Source organism: Anoplopoma fimbria, chromosome 12, assembly GCF_027596085.1.
Source record: "Anoplopoma fimbria isolate UVic2021 breed Golden Eagle Sablefish chromosome 12, Afim_UVic_2022, whole genome shotgun sequence".
Lineage (NCBI taxonomy): Eukaryota > Metazoa > Chordata > Actinopteri > Perciformes > Anoplopomatidae > Anoplopoma > Anoplopoma fimbria.
The window spans coordinates 23138514-23156206 of NC_072460.1; the positions used below are offsets into that span (position 1 = coordinate 23138514).

Sequence of the window (17693 nt, forward strand, 5' to 3'; positions counted from 1 at the left end):
TGGAATTTCGGGGCATTCCTGTGACACCGTCAGACGCCGCTCCATATAAAGAGAAAGTTTATCTTGGTTCCCTTCAGGGCAAATATTCTGTTCGGTATGCGAGTGGAAAAGCTTAAAAACAAGATAACATTCAGCCATGTGTTTACTACAAAGCTGCCCTTTTATTCACTAATATTGTGCTAAATTTGTGGCTCGGTTATATTTACCAGCACAGACTATGTAGAAAAATAAAAAAGAAGACATGTCTGAGGTTTCAAATGAAGAACAAAGAAGACTATTGGCCTCTTCCTCTTCTCATATTTGATAAGACAGGGAGCTGCTGGATGTGATGGGAGCCTCACCCTTCCCATAACCCCCAGTGTGGCTCGGGAGCGTCTTTTCCAGCTTTCATGACCTCTACTCGTGACACGGGAGATCCTCTCTCCAAGTCATGAGCCTCGGGGCGAGAAAGAGGATAACTGAGGGCGCTGTCAGAGATTCAGCAGTCATGAGTGTGTTTATGTACCATAAAGTCAGAACTAATGCAAGGGTTATCATAAATTGGAAGAAGGATTAGTGCAGGTTTATTATGACCTTTATGATAGTTTGCAATAGAAGAATTATTGAAAAGGTTAATAATTAAACTGAATCTCCAATCTTCATCATCTCCAGGCTTTGTCAATGAAGATGTAACCATTTGTAATCCAATAACGTTGACCAAATAATGCATAATATATGAAATAAAAGCCTAAATGAAATCATAAACTAACAAAAAGTGGAAAAAAGTGTTGGTGAGGCTAATAAAGTGTCACTTTTTCTGCATCATCAAGACACTGACACTTAAAAAACGAGAGTCAAACTGCCTCAACTAGTCGATTACTTAATTGTTTCTGTCCAATTAGACTTGTATGTTCAATGTCACTTGATGAAATATACATTTTTCCATAACACAACCACCAAACTAAACTACACTTATTTCAAATGTAATCATCAAATCTATGCCATGGTCAACAAAAAACAAATTGCAGTATGCAAATAGTTTGACTTCTTTAAGACTCAAAACTCAAAGTTTAGGACTTGTCAGTCTTGACTTGGGACTTAACTTGTAGCTTTTGCTTGTCTTTAATTGAGACTTGACTTTCAACTTGTTGCAATTATTGTTTTGATTTAACTAAACTACACTTATTTCAAATGTAATCATCAAATCTATGCCATAATTGCTCTGACTTCTTTAAGACTCAAAACTGTACTTTTGCTCTGAGACTTGACTTTCAACTTGTTGCTTTAATTTGCCTCTGATGCTTGTTTATGCTTTAAGATGCTTGTTTAAGAAAGGAGATGCACTTATGACTTCTGGTGACTAGTAGTTCTCTTGAATACCTATGTTGAATACACTTATTGTAAGTCGCTTTGGATAAAAGCGTCTGCTAAATGACTGTAATGTAATGTAATGTAATGTAATGTAACTAAACTACACTTATTTCAAATGTAATCATCAAATCTATGCCATGGTCAACAAAAAACAAATTGCAGTATGCAAATAGTTTGACTTCTTTAAGACTCAAAACTCAAAGTTTAAGTCTTGACTCAAAACTCAAAGACTTTAGGACTTGTCAGTCTTGACTTGGGACTTAAGATGCTTGTTTAAGAAAGGAGATGCACTTATGACTTTGGTGACTAGTAGTTCTCTTGAATACCTATGTTGAATACACTTATTGTAACTTGGACTTTAAAACTGTAATGTAATGTAATGTAATGTAATGTAATGTAACTAAACTACACTTATTTCAAATGTAATCATCAAATATATGCCATGGTCAACAAAAAACTGCAGTAACTTTGAACTTTAAAACTGACTTTGAAAACTTATTTCAAATGTAATCTTCCCATGTTAAAAAAAAAAAAAAAAAGAGAGAGAGAGACCAATGCGAGCTCACCACCAGGTTTCCCTTCTGGATGCAGGCCGCCCCGGAGCCCTGGATCACGCTGTCCAGCACCTGCACGTCGCTGCTGGGGGAGTTGGAGCAGCTCCTGCGACCTTCACGGATCACCTGGTCGATGTCTCCAAACTTGAAGGCGCACAGGGCGGCCTTCCTATCCGCCTTGGTGAACACCCCGAACAGGTACGGCTCTGCGCTGCGCCCGTCTCCAGCATGGATCTCCACCGGGTACACGGACAGCAGCCGGTTGTAGATGTTCCCATTAAATCCACACTGCAGAGGCATCTGGATGTAGGACTCCGTGAGCTTCCTGCTCTCCGGGGTGTTCTTCCTGGGGTTCTCCGTGTCCAGACAGATCCGTGCCAAGATGCTGTTGGGCTGGCTCTCCTTGTGGCCCATTTTGGCGTCGTTATTGAAGGCAATGTAGGAGTAAGTCTTGTGCATGAACGCATGCACAAAGTTCAGCTTGTTCTTGGTTTTCACGTCTTGTTTGATCTTGAACACGTTGTCCTCTGAGGGGTTGATGTCATAGGTGAAGAGTCTGGATAGATCCTTGATGTTCAGGGACCTGATGGCTATCTCAGGGGTGTTCTCAAAGCGCAGGTCCTCCTTGCTGTGGTTCTTTGGGAAAAACTGCGTCCCTGCTCCTGTGTAAGTGGCCCCTACAAGGAGCCTGGTGTTCCCCCCATGGCTCCTGAAGATGAGCCCCACTGTGGATGCATTGGGGTGATTTGCAGCTATATTGAGCATGCTTGGGAACACAGTCTTCTCACCCTGGTGTGGGAACTCCACAGCTATCTCCGAGATGTTCTCCATCTTCCTGAGCTCGCAGAAGCCCTGATACACAGACCCACACACCACCACGACCCCTTGCTCCCTGTCCAGCTTCAGCAGCTTGTTGTGGTTGTCGGTGAGGGCTTTGGGATGCTCGCAGGGAGCTTGGGGCAGCTGAGGCGCATGGCACAACAGGTTGTCCTCCACCGGCCCGGTGCTCTTCTCCACCTCCACGTCCAAGGTCCAGTTCAGCTGGTAGAGGGTGTTGACGGTGGCCAGGTAGACCTGTCCGGACACAGGGTCCACCACGAAGTTATTGGTCCTGTTTGGAGACCTGAAGGCACGCATTACGCGCAGCGCACAGACGCTCCGGCGCGTCTCCAGAGCCAGAGCCAGGAGCAGGGCTGCTATCGCGACTGAAGGAGGCATGTTTCCTTCTGACAGGCTTCCGCGTCTTCTGTGCCGAGGGGTGCATTGAGCAAAGACAGGAAGAAAATACAATGTGTGTTTGTTCCTTTACTGCGACAATCCGAGAGGAAAGGCTGCTTCCTGCTCAACGCCGAGACCCGGAGTGACGCTGAGAGAGAGTCGTGCTTCCTCCTCTCAGCCTGCTTTCTCTCTCTCTCTCTCTCTCTCTCTCTCTCTCTCTCTCTCTCTCTCTCTCTCTCTCTCTCTCCTCTCTCTCTCTCTCTCTCTCTCTCTCTCTCTCTCTCTCTCTCTCTCTCTCTCTCTCTCTCTCTCTCTCTCTCTCTCTCTCTCTCTCTCTCTCTCTCTCTCTCTCTCTCTCTCTCTCTCTCTCTCCTCTCTCTCTCTCTCTCTCTCTCTCTCTCTCTCTCTCTCTCTCTCTCTCTCTCTCTCTCTCTCTCTCTCTCTCTCTCTCTCTCTCTCTCTCTCTCTCTCTCTCTCTCCTCTCTCTCTCTCTCTCTCTCTCTCTCTCTCTCTCTCTCTCTCTCTCTCTCTCTCTCTCTCTCCTCTCTCTCTCTCTCTCTCTCTCTCTCTCTCCTCTCTCTCTCTCTCTCTCTCTCTCTCTCTCTCTCTCTCTCTCTCTCTCTCTCTCTCTCTCTCTCTCTCTCTCTCCTCTCTCTCCTCTGTGCTTCCCTGTGTCCCTCTCTCCCTCTCTCACTCACACACAATGCCATTTAGATATTTAAAAAACATAAATATATATATTTTAAACAAGAGAAACAAGTATGTTTTGTTGATCTGCTGACGCGTAATTTCTGGACAGAGGGGATCAAACTTGTGAGTGATGTTTTTATCCTGCTTATTAAAACATGTTCATGAATAAATCAGGAGTTAAAAAGTAGAAGTTTGGACTCTACTGGGAACAGTGCACTCACACACAATGCCATTTAGATATATAAAACATATATATATATATTTTAAACAATAGAAACAAATATGTTTTGTTGATCTGCTGTCATGCCTGCGCAGAGGGGATCAAACTTGTTGTGAGTGATGTTTTTATCCTGCTTATGAAAACATGTTCATGAATAAATACTGGGAACAGTGGGAGTCGTTTAGATATTTAAAAAACATAAATATATATTTTAAACAATAGAAACAAGTATGTTTTGTTGATCTGCTGACGCGTAATTTCTGGACATTGTCATGCACAGAGGGGATCAGACTTGTTGTGAGTGATGTTTTTATCCTGCTTATTAAAACATGTTCATGAATAAATCAGGAGTAGAAAGTAGAAGTTTGGACTGTACTGGGAACAGTGGGAGTCCTCATGGCCCCTCCAACCAAAGCACTCTGATCCTGAGTCATTATCAGATACATATCTCACCTGAATGCCATTTTCTCCTCTTTTCTCTCCCCATATTCAGCTTTTTTAAAACTTGGTTCTGATCCAACCAGATCAAACATTACGGGTCTGACATGAACATTTTGGATATGAACTTATTGATCTGATAATGTGAGCTCATCCTGCCATAATGACCATGCAGCCCCACTGTTTCTTTCAAGATGGGCCCACTTGATGGATCTTGGTGGTTCCGCTCGTCTTCGGGGTTAATGTCGGGTCACACTCCCCCCAACCTCCCCACACACCCACCCACTCCCAGATTAGTTCTGCAGATCCGGAGGGGTCTCTGTCTTTGTCTTTTCGGGCACATACGGCTCGGTAAGCAGCGTGAAAGTGCAACCAGATGGGCCCATCAGCGCACCTTTTCCTGCGTCTGACATCCACATCCATCCAGAGCTGCTTTCTTGGGCTCTTTACCTCATAAATATTCACACACACACACACACACACACACACACACACACACACACACACACACACACACACACACACACACACACACACACACACACACAAATGCACGAATATGGTTAGCATTCTTAGATTTGTCTCTGGATGGAGTGTGCATATGCTCACATCTCTGCAGAGGGATGATGAGCCGTGGATGTGTCAGGCGCTGCATAACTCAGTGTTATCTCTGAATACATGCAATCATTAAAGTCCAGGCTAAATTGCTCGTGCCTATTGAGTGCGTGCTCCTCTGGGGGGTAAACTCTCCTCTCACGCCACCACGCGCAGCTCTCAGTGGGGCAGATAAGTGCGCCTCGTGTTTACCTTGGCGCACAGCCACGCGCATCAAATCTGGCGGTGTGGAGAAACGAGGAACGCGCAGCTGATGAAGTGCAACATAATGACCCCCCCATCCATCCTCCCTTCCTCCTCCTCCTCCATCCCTCCTCCTCCTCCTCCTCCTCCATCCTCCTCCTCCTCCTCCTCCTCCTCCATCCTCCTCCTCCTCTTCCTCCTCCTCCATCCCCCTCCTCCTCCTCCATCCCTCCTCCTCTTCCTCCTCCTCCCTCCCTCCATCCTCTTCCTCCTCCTCCATCCCTCCTCCTCCATCCCTCCCTCCTCTTCCCTCCTCCTCCTCCCTCCTCCTCCTCCTCCTCCATCCTCCTCTTCCTCCTCCTCCTCCATCCCTCCTCCTCCTCCTCCTCCATCCCTCCTCCTCTCCTCTTCCTCCTCCTCCTCCTCCTCCTCCTCCCTCCTCCCCTCCTCCTCCTCCTCCATCCCTCCTCCCTCCTCCTCCTCCATCCTCCTCCTCCCTCCTCCTCCTCCTCCATCCCTCCTCCTCTTCCTCCTCCTCCATCCCTCCTCCCTTCCTCCTCCTCCATCCTCCTCCTCCATCCCTCCTCTTCCTCCTCCTCCATCCCTCCCTCCTCCTCCATCCTCCCCTCCTCCTCCATCCCCTCCTCCCATCCTCCTCCTCCATCCCTCCTCCTCCTCCATCCCTCCTCCTCCTCCTCCTCCATCCCTCCTCTCCTCCTCCTCCTCCTCCTCCTCCTCCATCCCTCCTCCTCCTCCTCCTCCTCCTCCTCCTCCTCCTCCATCCCTCCATCCCTCCTCCTCCTCCAACACAATGAATGAGCCACCAGCAGCATCAACACTGTGCGCGCACATGAGGCCAAAAGCTGCCCCATGCATCAGATATCAGTGCTGCTCAATCAAGCGACATTCAACGGGATTAATCTACATGTGCGCGTGTGTGGGTGAGGGAGGGGGTAGAATAAAGTGTGTGTGTGTGTGTGTGTGTGTGTGTGTGTGTGTGTGTGTGTGTTGGCAGTGGGACTGCGGTTTAAAGGGGCCTTCCACCCGACCTGTTTCCTTCCTGATAAGGTGCAACACCTCCTTGTGTTCAGACCTCCCAACCTCCCTCATATGGAAGACCATTCACACAGACTCTACACAGCCACTAAATATCTCCATCTAGTGGCCACATGAGGAAACTGCAAGAGGGGACTTTTATGAAGGAGATTTAGAGCACAAAATGTGTGTAGAGTCAGCAGCCAATCCTGCAGAAATGAATCCCCTAAAGCAGACATGCAACAACAACAACAACAACAACAACAACAACAACAACACACAGATTAATTAAAACATTCAAGAAATAGCGATGGCTCACGAGTTAGTTCGGGAATGCACTTTATTTATTCCACACTTAGAAAAGGACATCAGAAGGCACTGGAGTGGTTCAGCACACAACAAACCCCCCCCCCCCACCGACATCATTAGGTGTTACTGCAAGGTCAAGCTGAGGTCAAAGGTCAGCTCACTCTCAACTTGTCTGCCGCGGCGACAGCGACGGCAGACATTCTTTTTAAAAACAGATCAATGAAATCTAACAATTTAATTGCATGTTCGACTGGAGAGGAATCGAGTTCATCGTCAGCGTTTTGACAAGAAATGAAGCAATTTCCTCTCTGATGGTTTTATCTTCAGACGAGGATGACAGCGATCCTGACCTGAGTCAACTCCTCTTATCCCCCCACCCCACCCCCCGAGGCCTTCTGTCTTAAGAGTGACAACCTTTGAAGTCTCTATCGAACCGTTCCCCTCTAGCCTCACTTCTACGTTATCTGGCCGTGTGCTAAAGTGCAGCTGTACAGTTCAAAAAAAAAATAATCATCTCGCTATCTGTTAGGGAAATCAGCTTCTCAGCATGAAATGCACAATGAACTTATTTAATGTGCTGGGTCGTGTTTGTTTTGTCCTTGACTTGATGAGAGAGAGAAAGAAAAAGAGAGAGAGAGTTTAAGAGAAAGACCGGACGCCCAGCTGTTCAGGAACTGTTCTCGAGGTGCAGAAACACACATCTGGAGATCTGGATTCAAGTTTGTGTTCAGATTCTCGAAAAGTTTTTTTTTATCCTTTGCAAAAAGAATAAAAAGATACATCCTTGACATTCAGGCAAGACATTCATGACATATCTGAAAAGAAGCAACACCTGCTGAGCAACCTCCTCTCTTTCATTCGTCTCAGCTTGGACCCCTTTGGACGCTCTGGCATCCCCCGGGTAGACTTAAGGTTTGGCACTGGGTGATTACCGCCGAGAGACGGTGTACTCGTAGAAAAAAAGAAAGGACGGCCGGAGAAATAACAACGCTGGGGAATAAAGGAATACACAATATCAGTGTGCATTTTGACCGACGTGGCAGTGGAGACGACTTTCACTGTGGATATAAAGCAGCAGCATTCCTGTTCCGACTGACATGGAGCTGGATAAGCACCAGCGGTCTCTCTAGCCTGACTTGATCACATCAAATATGGCGGGTGGGGTGGAGGGGTTGGACAATTATCCTGGCATATTCATTTTACTTGGACGATAGCCTTTTATGTCATTGCATTTAAAACACATAACTGGTTCATATGTATTTTTTTTTCTTGATGGAAATAATGCAGCATTGTATACAATGTTGCAAATATGGCAGACGCTTAACAATATCCAGATGTTCTCTGTGTGTTTGTGTGCCGTTTCCACGGTGAGCAGTCCATTTAAAAAGGTTTTTCTTTTCCCTCTTTAAGCCGGCCCATTCTGTCTTTGTGTATTTCGGTTATAATCTCCCTTATGAAACAGTATTTGTTGTTTTAATACAAAAAAAAAAAAAAAAAAGGGAATAAGTAAAAGCACGTGATTAGAAATGGTAAGGAAGCACAAAAAAAAGTCTCCGGTCATCATGACTCTCCAAAATGTCATGGTCAGTCCTTCAAAAAAATGTTCTGTATGAACAAATTTCATCACAGCAAAGAAAGGAGCAACTCCCAGGAAGGTTGTTTCTTTTTTTCAGCCATGGCTCAAATCTACCAATCACAGCTAGGTAAGAGTTCTCTTCCTAAAGGCAATCAACCACGTTATCACATTTTGCACGTCTCTACAGTGGGACCGGGCCTTTGGAGCAAATCGCCAGCCCAGTGTTTCCTGACTAAGCTCCCCGTCATGTAGAGTGCGAGGAGCGTAATGCTACATGGTACTGAATAAAATAACGCTGACATTTAAAAATAATATTATTAGAAATAATAACATTACAATTGATTAAACTCTAAAAAGATAAAAACAGTACAGTGCTGCGCTCTGAGGGACAGCGACACAATGGTTCATTTTCAGAAATGTAAACAGTCTCGTCCTTCCTAAGAGACAATCAGTGTTCTCAACTTCACTCCGCTTCGTCTACTTTTTCCTCGAATCCGTGTCCGAATGTGCTCGGCCGAATTTTTTTTTTTTTTTTTTTTTCAGTGCCCGGCCGAGCAGCCATTCTAACGGCGTCCGCGTTCTTTAAACTTCCTGCACGATTGCAGCTAAAGTTACATCATCTGGTGTCAACAAAGCAACACGTTGCTTGCTTTTTCCCCCCGGATCCGAGTCATCCAGGTGGCTGCAGGGCGCGGTGCGTGAACCCCGAGAGGGCGTCCCAGTTCCTCCACAGGAAGGCCAGCAGGAGGATGAGGAGGAGGGTGGAGAGGGATCGCGACCGCGTCTTCATCAGCGGGACCACGCAGTTGGCCACGGTTGAGACGAAGACCAGGAGGACGGCCATGAGGGCGAGCAGCACGTTGATGAGTTTTCCCAGGAGGGTGCGGGCCGTGGCGTTTTCCAGCCCCTCCAACTGGACGACCTGCTGTTGCTGCTGCTGGAGCTCCATCTTAGAGATCCGGGTCTGACACGCCTCCAGTGCCTCCTGCAGAGGACAAAGGAAGAAAATCTGTCAGCAAAGTCACCTTAGAGTCCAGAGAACTAAACCCACAGCCACTTCACTGTACTGGACTGCATTATATCACAGTATGTTTCTAGTATTCCTGCCAGTTCATGCTTGTAAATGGGGTGTACTAAACATTTGAAACACCTCTCAGTATAATAAAATACAGTTCAACACCACAGCCTCAATAATAAAACAATTAAATGAATACCCGATCACAATGTTATTATCTTATTAAAGGTACAATGAATGTCTCGGCTGTTGAATTTGTGGCAATTAAGTGCATAGATACATAGACATCTACCGCCCCCTGCTTCCAGGGAAAAGAACTGCAGCCAAGGGGCAACTTGAACCATAAATAGACTTAATTACCATGTGGGCAGACACAAATTAAAAACACACAAACCCCTAAGCTATGATGGACGACAGGAAAGGACAGGAGTAACGTGAGTCAATGACAAGGAAATGCTCGTGTTTTGAGGAAAACAAATAGGACGATGGACTGACTGGATTCTCCGTCTCATCTTCCTGTTTACAGTGTCAATATGGACAATGAGATAATACCATAAACTGCTGGAGGGTGTGTGTGTGTGTGTGTGTGTGTGTGACTACATTAAACTTGACGTCTAGTCTGAGCAGACATAATTAGCTTAACACTACTTAAAAAAGCAAAATAAAGAGGCTGAGCTGTCCTTAGCACTCGACCTTGCTAGACCTCCAAATGGACACTACTGTAGACCGATAAGAATACTTACAGAAAACTACGTATATAAACCAATAATTTAAAGGATTAAATCTGAAAACATTTATCAGAGCCAACAGGAGCTAGCTGGTTAAATCCAGGAGCAGTTGTTGAGCGTTTTGAATCATAAACTACTAAATATGGACCAAAACAACGCACAACATTTTCAATAAAGTCTGTGTTTAGCAATTTTGTGGTTTCGGTAAAATGTCAGAAGACAAAGTTCAAAATGTTGGTTCATTGCTTTATCCGTATAAAATGTAATGCAGTTACTTGCGTGTGTTCATCATAAATTACATCATCGCTTTGCATGACTCAGCAGCTCAGAACCGTTTAATTGAACACTTTCTCTTTACCCTCTAAACATTCTTATCATCACTCTCTGACACTTCATTTGTTCAGCAGTCTGGTTTTTGAAGCAGCCAATTTGAAAGTACAATGATTTGGACTGAACTGATTTTTTTATACATTTTCCTGACATGTGTCGGGAGTTGCTTGAGGACGTCGGCCCTGAGGACAGACCTGAATGTCTCTGGCTCTCTCGTAGGACTGGTAGGCGATCTTCTCCTCCATGCTGGCCAGCTCCTGCTTCAGGTTGAGGATCTCGTTCTGGTGAAGTTCTGTCAAGTCGTTCAGCTGCTCCTCCAGACGTTCACACCTGAGCGCACACACACACACACACGTTAGATTCTGCGGCATAATTAGCTTAGCATGCAGGAATTAACAGTAACAGACCCTGAGGGCATCTGACCACAGGGGCACCTGGCTGAACTGATGACTCGCCCTGACAAGATTAGGGCACGCTTACTCATCTGCCGATCCAACCGGCCAATCAGAGAGAGCCAGCGGTAATGAGAGAGGCCAATGGGAGGAGAAGGGATCTATACTGCTGTTTATTTTGCCAGGATGGACAACATAGGACGAGAATAGACATTAAACTGTTTCCATGTATGTTTGTCTGAGGTTGTTTCCTTTTAAACAGATGTTTTCTGTTGTGTTTTTAAAGGTAGATACGATGAATATTCTTGTTTAATCGGTTGTTTGTTTGGTCTATAACATGTCATAAAATAGAAAAAGGTGAACATGATGATGTGTTCAAAACCCAAAGGTGTTATAATTATAATTATAGAAGAATATAAAAACCAACAAGTATTAACAGTGGGATAGTGAATTTGTTTTATTTTTAATCCGAAAATTACTTAATCGCTTATCAAAACTGTTGCCGATTAGTTTTTCTGTTTACCGCTTATTCGTGTCATCTCTACATTAATCAACAATGAAATTAATCGATTAAAAAAAGTCATATTTTAGGCTGTTCTTGGTTATGGGAACGATATATTCAGTCCCTGAAGAGCTATTTAGCATCCTGACTGGTTTATGAATGATTATTCCCAGGAGGCAGGCTGAAAAAAGATCTCCTTAGTGTTCATTCTGTTCTCTTCTGGTCGTTAGTATTTTGGTCTCAGAGGACAAACGCAGACTGCTCTGGACTCAGATGGACATTTTAGGGAGAAAAATGCTCGTGTTTCTTTTGCTATGTAAGCTGCTCACTTTATCTCCCCTCCCCTCCATTGTCCTGCCCTCTTAATCTGTGTGCCCTCTCGTCAGGACATTCTGGAGGAATGTGAGGGTGTGTTTTTTTTTTTCTTTGGTTAAAGCCAACTGCCCACAGACAAACCCAAAAAAAGAGCTGCACAAAGACGTCTGAGCCTGAGACGAGATATGCGGAGAGGCCGAAATAACACCAAAGATCTTAAAGATCAAAGAACTAAGAGGAACTGCACAGGTGTGTCTGTCACTTTTGAAACTGCTTGTCTTAGAACAACGAAACTTACAGAAGCTAGTAACATTTAAATCAGTTTAAATGCTAAAGCAAGTTGTTAGTCCTTGTTATGCTCAAAATCTGCATAACGCATTTGACAACGGCGCATACACTTTGAGGTCGAGTACAATGGCAGCACCTTTATGGTTTTATGTAAATGTAAAGGAGGTGCAGCTCAAGGTTTTGTTTTTATCTACAGTGTGCACGCTTTGATAAAAGAGTTTTTTTGCTGGTTTCTTGTGCCAAACAGGAAGTGCTTTCGGGACGTATGACATGCTCTCTTGTATGTTCGTCTCCATGTACCTGAAGCGTTCCTCCTGCAGTGCCTGCATAACAACCGTGTAGTCTCTCTGATAGTGGCTCTTCAAACCCTCCAGGTTCTCCTCTAGCCTCGCCTGGCCCTCCCTCAGCTCCTGCACCTCCTGAAGCAGCATGTCCAGACTCGAGCTCTGGCTCCTCTCCAGTGTGTTGCCCTTTGAACTCGGGGGACCTCCGGGGGCCCCCGTGGTGCTGTTGGCCCCCGCCGAACCCGAAGTGGCGCTCGAGCAGTCGTCCTCGCTGCCGTACCTGGGACCCGGCTGGAGGAGGGGCCCGGCGCTGCCCAGCGAACGTCCGCCGGCCCCCGTCACGCCTTCCTCCACCGAGGGGTCGTCCAGAGAGTCTTTGAGCGAGGGGATGTTTTCCGTGCTGCTGAATTTGTTGCGAATCAGCGACGCGATCTCCCGGGGTTTGGAGACGACGGCCCCGGCGGCAGAGTGTGTGGCGTGGGAGAAGCTGGAGAGGCCTCCCTTCACGCTGTCCACCACGCCTTCGCTGAAGCCCGTGACTTTTGCTCCGACGTCCTTCAGGCCCTGCTGCATGTCCCGCAGGACATCCTTAGGCTGGCGCGGGATACCGTTGTGCTCCACTTCCAGTAGCTTCCGGTGGTAGTGTTCCAGTTTCCTCTGCAGCTGCTGGATGCTCTGCGCAGACTTCTGGTTCTTTTTCTCAAAAACCTGTCGGCCACAGAACGGGTTTTGATTAGTGAGGGGAATAAACATCATAATAACCATTTTAATACATGTAGTTCCCTCCCTCCCCCTAGGGACAAACAAAGTGAATCAACAGGTTTAGTGTTAATGAACTGATTCTCACATACAGTACCAGTCAAAAGTTTGGACACACCTTCTCATTCAATGGTTTTTCTTTCTTTATTTTTATTTCTTTTTCTACAAATGCTCATCAAACCAGAATATGTTTCATATTTTAGATTCTTCAAAGTAGTTGAATGAGAAGGTGTGTCCAAACTTTTGACTGCTACTGTAAACCTGTTAAAAATATACTTTCCCCCTTGAAATATACATATTAATAGCCACTTCTCATCTCACCTGTTTGATGCGTGTGCTTTGCTGTTTGTCAGCATTGTTGGCCAGTTTGAGGTACTCGGCCACGTTGTCGTCCCGGGCCGTCTGCTCGATCTTGATCTGCTCGGTGAGCTTGAGGATTTTCTGCTGCAGCTGGGCGATGGCCAGCTTCGTGCGCTGAGGGTCGGGGGTGCTGTCCTCGGCTCCCTGGAACGAACCGTCCGCCCCGCACGACACAGCCAGGGGTGTTTGGCCGAGTCCGCTCACCTCTAGCCGGTCGATCTGAGGGTGAGGAGACGGAGGGAGGGAGAAAGGATGGCGGGTAGGGGGGAGGGTAAAGCATCAGAGGAGGAAAGGAGGGATCGAAGAGGAAAATAAAAGGGAAGAAAAAGTGTGAGTTCCATATCGAGGGTCATTTTGCTGACACGTAAAAAGAAAAGCTTCTGCATTTCTGCAGCCAGTCGCCCAGAAGAATGGCAAAATGAGACGTTTGAAAAAGGCCACTCGCGGTCAGTTCCTCTGAAGAGGAAGATTCTTGATATCATTTTTCCATTCGTTTACGAAGAAAAGAAAGAGGAAAAGGAAACCTCTCAGTACATCCATACAAAAACTCAATGCTTGTCAATACATGTGGATCCACAGCTGACAGGATGTATCTTTTTCTTTTGTTAAAAAGGGCAAGAAAAAGAAAGAAAAGAGTATCAGCCTAATCTCTGTTTCTATTTGTTCAGGGAGCGATGATATAGAACAAGACTGACTGGATATTTGATTTTTGTTCACAGTACTTTCACAGATTAAGAAGGTTTGTCTGTTGTTCAGACACTGACCTGATTTTGTCAATAAGCCACACAGCATTTGTGCAAAAACCAAATAATCTAAATATGGGTTTTCCTGTATTCCCTAACATAAACCACTTCCACCTGAGAAGATGATGAGCCCTCCGCACCTTCAATCACAAATGTGATTCATTTCCACAAACGCCTCTGGGGAAGGAATACTCAGAACACTGTGATACAGGAGCTTTATGGAGGGATTCTGAGTCACCCAGAATTTTTTTTTTTTTAAAAGCCAGGAAAGGACAATAGGAAGAGACAGTTATTCACCTTCCACCGCTCACGTTCCTCAGAGCAGGCGTGCCATTATTACCATAACAGGTAAAAAACAAAGCAGCAGAGGCTCACCTGCATGCCCGACAGCATGACTAACTGATGACAGGCAGCACAGTCAAAACCCACAAACCACAACTCCAGAGCAAAGATCCCTTCTGACAAACTACATAAAGTAAAGATGAAAAAATGACCCCTAAACACTAATAACTAATAACACAAAGAGGGCTCACCTTTCCATTCGCCAGACGGAGGAATTGTTCCCAGTGCATTTTACAACTAAGTGAAGACTATCTGTGTGTTTTCATTTGTCCTCACTCTTTATTTAAGTTAAATAGAATAAAATAAATATTAATCCGTTTCTTTGGGAGTTTCTCCGGGCTGCTGTCGCTCCGGTCTCCCCGGCCTATTGTGAAAGTTGAAGCGCACCTGAAACTCAGTAAACCGGGCAGAGCACAAAGCTCCTCCCCCTCCTCCCCCTCCCTTCCCCTCACATCTGAGGGATGACATCATCTCTTCCTCTGAGCTGCACGGCAGGCGGCCGTCAATCACCACTTTACCGAGAGCAGGAATAGCTTTTCTTTTACCGTCATAGATTCACTTAGAGACTGACAACATTCACAGACAAATAAGAATATAACTTCAACTGTTAATAACCGGTATTACTAGGATACAACTGTATATCAATACTACAATAACATAATACACAAGTACTGTGCTTAAGTACAAATTTGAGGTATAGTTGAACTATTATTCCCACGCAGGTTACTTGATATTTAAACTCCATAAGAATTCACAAAGTAATGTTTACTACTTTACTTTACAGCTGTTGTAAATACTTACAGTTTTTTGGATTACGATTGTACATACTAAACACTTTCAGTTTAAACATAAATAAATAAAAAGATCTGGTTCACATGCTCAAAGCGCCAGAAAAATGCATTTAAAGAACTCAAAACAATGTCTTGTTCCAGAAATCAAAACCCAGTTCCTCAAGATAATCCACAAACTTTGTCTTTAGAAACTATAGCTCGTATTGTCTCATTATATCAGAGAGAAGACAGACATCTCTATTGCCGATATCTCCAAAACTATAGCAACTCACAGCAAAACAATCTAGATTGATAAATAGCTCAGTAGATAAGAGGAGAAATACGTATTTTCCTTTTATTTTGGGGTGAACTGTCCCTTTAAGCTCTACCTAAACCAACTACAACAGTTAACAGCTTCTTAAACATGAATTCATAAATCATTATCAAAGGTGGTTTCCGTACCAGACACTGTCATTCAACGAGCCAAACAAGAAGCTATAGACCGGACCCTCGGGTGAGACTATATCAACTCCCAGCCTCTCTGTCTGTGTAGAGAGGAGCTCTGGAGGGCAAGAAAAACCAGTCTGACATCCTTTTACACACACACACACACACACACACACACACACACACACACACAAACACACAAACACTTAGCTAAGGGCACATTCCTTTTGAGAGGGAAAACGAGATCTACATTTTTTTAATGCAATTCCTCTTTAAAAATGAAATGGTTTTGCATCATTTTTTAATTACTGTTTGACAGCGTTCAACAGAAGGAGGGCCACGAGTCAATTAACCTAACAACTGTTGTGCGTACTGTGTGTCTACACATGGTTAAATCCTCTTGACGGGCAGCCGAAGAGATCGAATGAATCAGAGATCTAGAACAGCCTGCCGGTCTGGCGCAGAGAGAGAGAAACACTAAGAGGTGACGTGCACACAGCGGCACCTGGTCTGCTGTCGGCTATTAACAAAACAGTATTATTAGCTCCACGAGAGCGAGCATGAATTAAGTGCTCGTTTTCGAAACATATGAGCACTCCATGGGGGTAAACGTGAAGGTTTCCCGGTTCGCTCTTGTCTTACAGATGACGACATTCTCTGAATATGTGCCCGCTGACTTAATATATACGGTAGATAAAGAGGGCAAAGGACGCGTCAGCTGGACCCTTTGGACTGGAGTAACCCGCAATGCAGAGTAGATAGAGCTATAAGACATTGTGATAAGAAGGCCTAGTGATCTGTGAACACGGGCACCAAATCAACAGCCTCTAATTGATCAAAAAAAAATATGGTAACGTTGCGTAAGCGGAGGAATTACACAGCTGATCAGTCAGGTGGTTTAACGAGGGTGAACCCTGTTTTACGCCTGGCGTTCTTTATGACCGCTAACTGCTTATTTGTGATCTCACTTTCGTACTGCTAGCACACACACACACACACACACACACACACACACACACACACACACACACACACACACACACACACACACACACACACACACACACACACACACACACACACACACACACACACACACACACACACACATCACCAGCGTTGTGATGCTACAGATAAGAGAGAGTGTACAAATTGCCTGCGGTTTTTTTCTAGGCTAATCATGCATGTAATTAAAGATGGTAAGCTGAAGGATTAGGCTAATTTTTCTGTGTGTTAACGGAGCCGAGCGCGCTGATGTGCTGAGCCACCGAAGCAAGAAGCGACACTGCAGTGCATCGCTGGAGCTGGTGGAGCCCTAATGAGGGTCTGTAATTGGGGGAGGGGGGGGGGCTGGTGATCCCACTGTGATAAGACTTTATCAGTAAGAAAGACAAAAAAAAAGGACCTATCCCCTCACACATCCACACAGGAAGGAGTCTGTTCTCACCCCACCCCTGTCAAAAAAAAAACAACCTGGTCCTCCTGCTGCTGGACCAGGTTGTGCAACAGCCTCTGATCCAAGTAAAGCCAGTTAGAGCCGCTAAAGGGGCAACCCAGGACTTACCTCAGATCCACCAGAGGGCCTGGGAAAAAAAGGCCCGGCCAAACCTCGACACTCAGACCTGCTGGCCATACGTCTCACACACAAGCAGGCATTTAGAAAGCATTACGGGGATAATGTCTTAAGATATGCATCACGCATAATGAGATGCATGAAACAAGAACATCTTGTACTGCCCCCATCTCGATCTCTCTCGCAGCCACACGGGACAAACGTGTGCCTCAAATTCCTGCCAGCTCAATGTAGGTCAGAGAGCAGAAAATGGACTGATGCTGTCAGATGACTCTTTCCAATCAGTTCTAAATAGCTACAGACATGTCACCCCCTGTTTTCTGCTCCTTTAAATCTTATTTAATGCATTTGTCGTTTCGTCAGGTGAGTTCAGGCTCAGTAAATGATCAGGTCATGTGGAATTTGTACCCCAATTTCGTCCTTGACTGCTGCTTATTGTTGAAAGGTGAAGAATGCAACACCACATGTTTAAGAATGAAACAAACCTCTCCCCTGTTTAGGACTTATAACTTATATAAAGGTCTTAAATACAGTATTTAGTGTAAACACGGCAGACATAAACCACGGCTTTGAGTTGAGCTGGGATTGTTTTGAATATAACCATTTACAATCTTTCTGTTTTTCTTTTGCAAAAAAGCCAAATACCTGTCCTGCTCT

At 45.2% G+C, this 17693-nt stretch overlaps 2 protein-coding genes across 6 annotated transcripts in view; both read right to left on the reverse strand.

Moving 5' to 3' along the window:
* The window catches only part of plxnd1 (plexin D1), a 67161-nt gene extending 63885 nt beyond the window's left edge, over positions 1 to 3276 (reverse strand). The window contains exon 1 of the mRNA XM_054608856.1: positions 1917 to 3276. Within this exon, the coding sequence (XP_054464831.1) occupies positions 1917 to 3122 (1206 nt within the window). The 5' untranslated portion in view covers positions 3123 to 3276. The remainder of the gene's footprint in view (positions 1 to 1916) is intronic.
* A 5441-nt stretch (positions 3277 to 8717) lies between these two features.
* The window catches only part of tmcc1a (transmembrane and coiled-coil domain family 1a), a 42676-nt gene continuing 33700 nt past the window's right edge, over positions 8718 to 17693 (reverse strand). For 4 of the 5 annotated variants that reach the window (XM_054609646.1, XM_054609645.1, XM_054609647.1 and 1 more), the window contains 4 exons: positions 13123 to 13380; positions 12059 to 12750; positions 10456 to 10591; positions 8718 to 9173 (listed from right to left, as the gene is read on the reverse strand). In XM_054609646.1, the coding sequence (XP_054465621.1) occupies positions 8859 to 9173; positions 10456 to 10591; positions 12059 to 12750; positions 13123 to 13380 (1401 nt within the window). In that variant the 3' untranslated portion in view covers positions 8718 to 8858. Of the gene's footprint in view, positions 9174 to 10455; positions 10592 to 12058; positions 12751 to 13122; positions 13381 to 14437; positions 14525 to 17693 lie in introns of those variants that run through there. The other variant, XM_054609650.1, reaches the window with a different exon arrangement.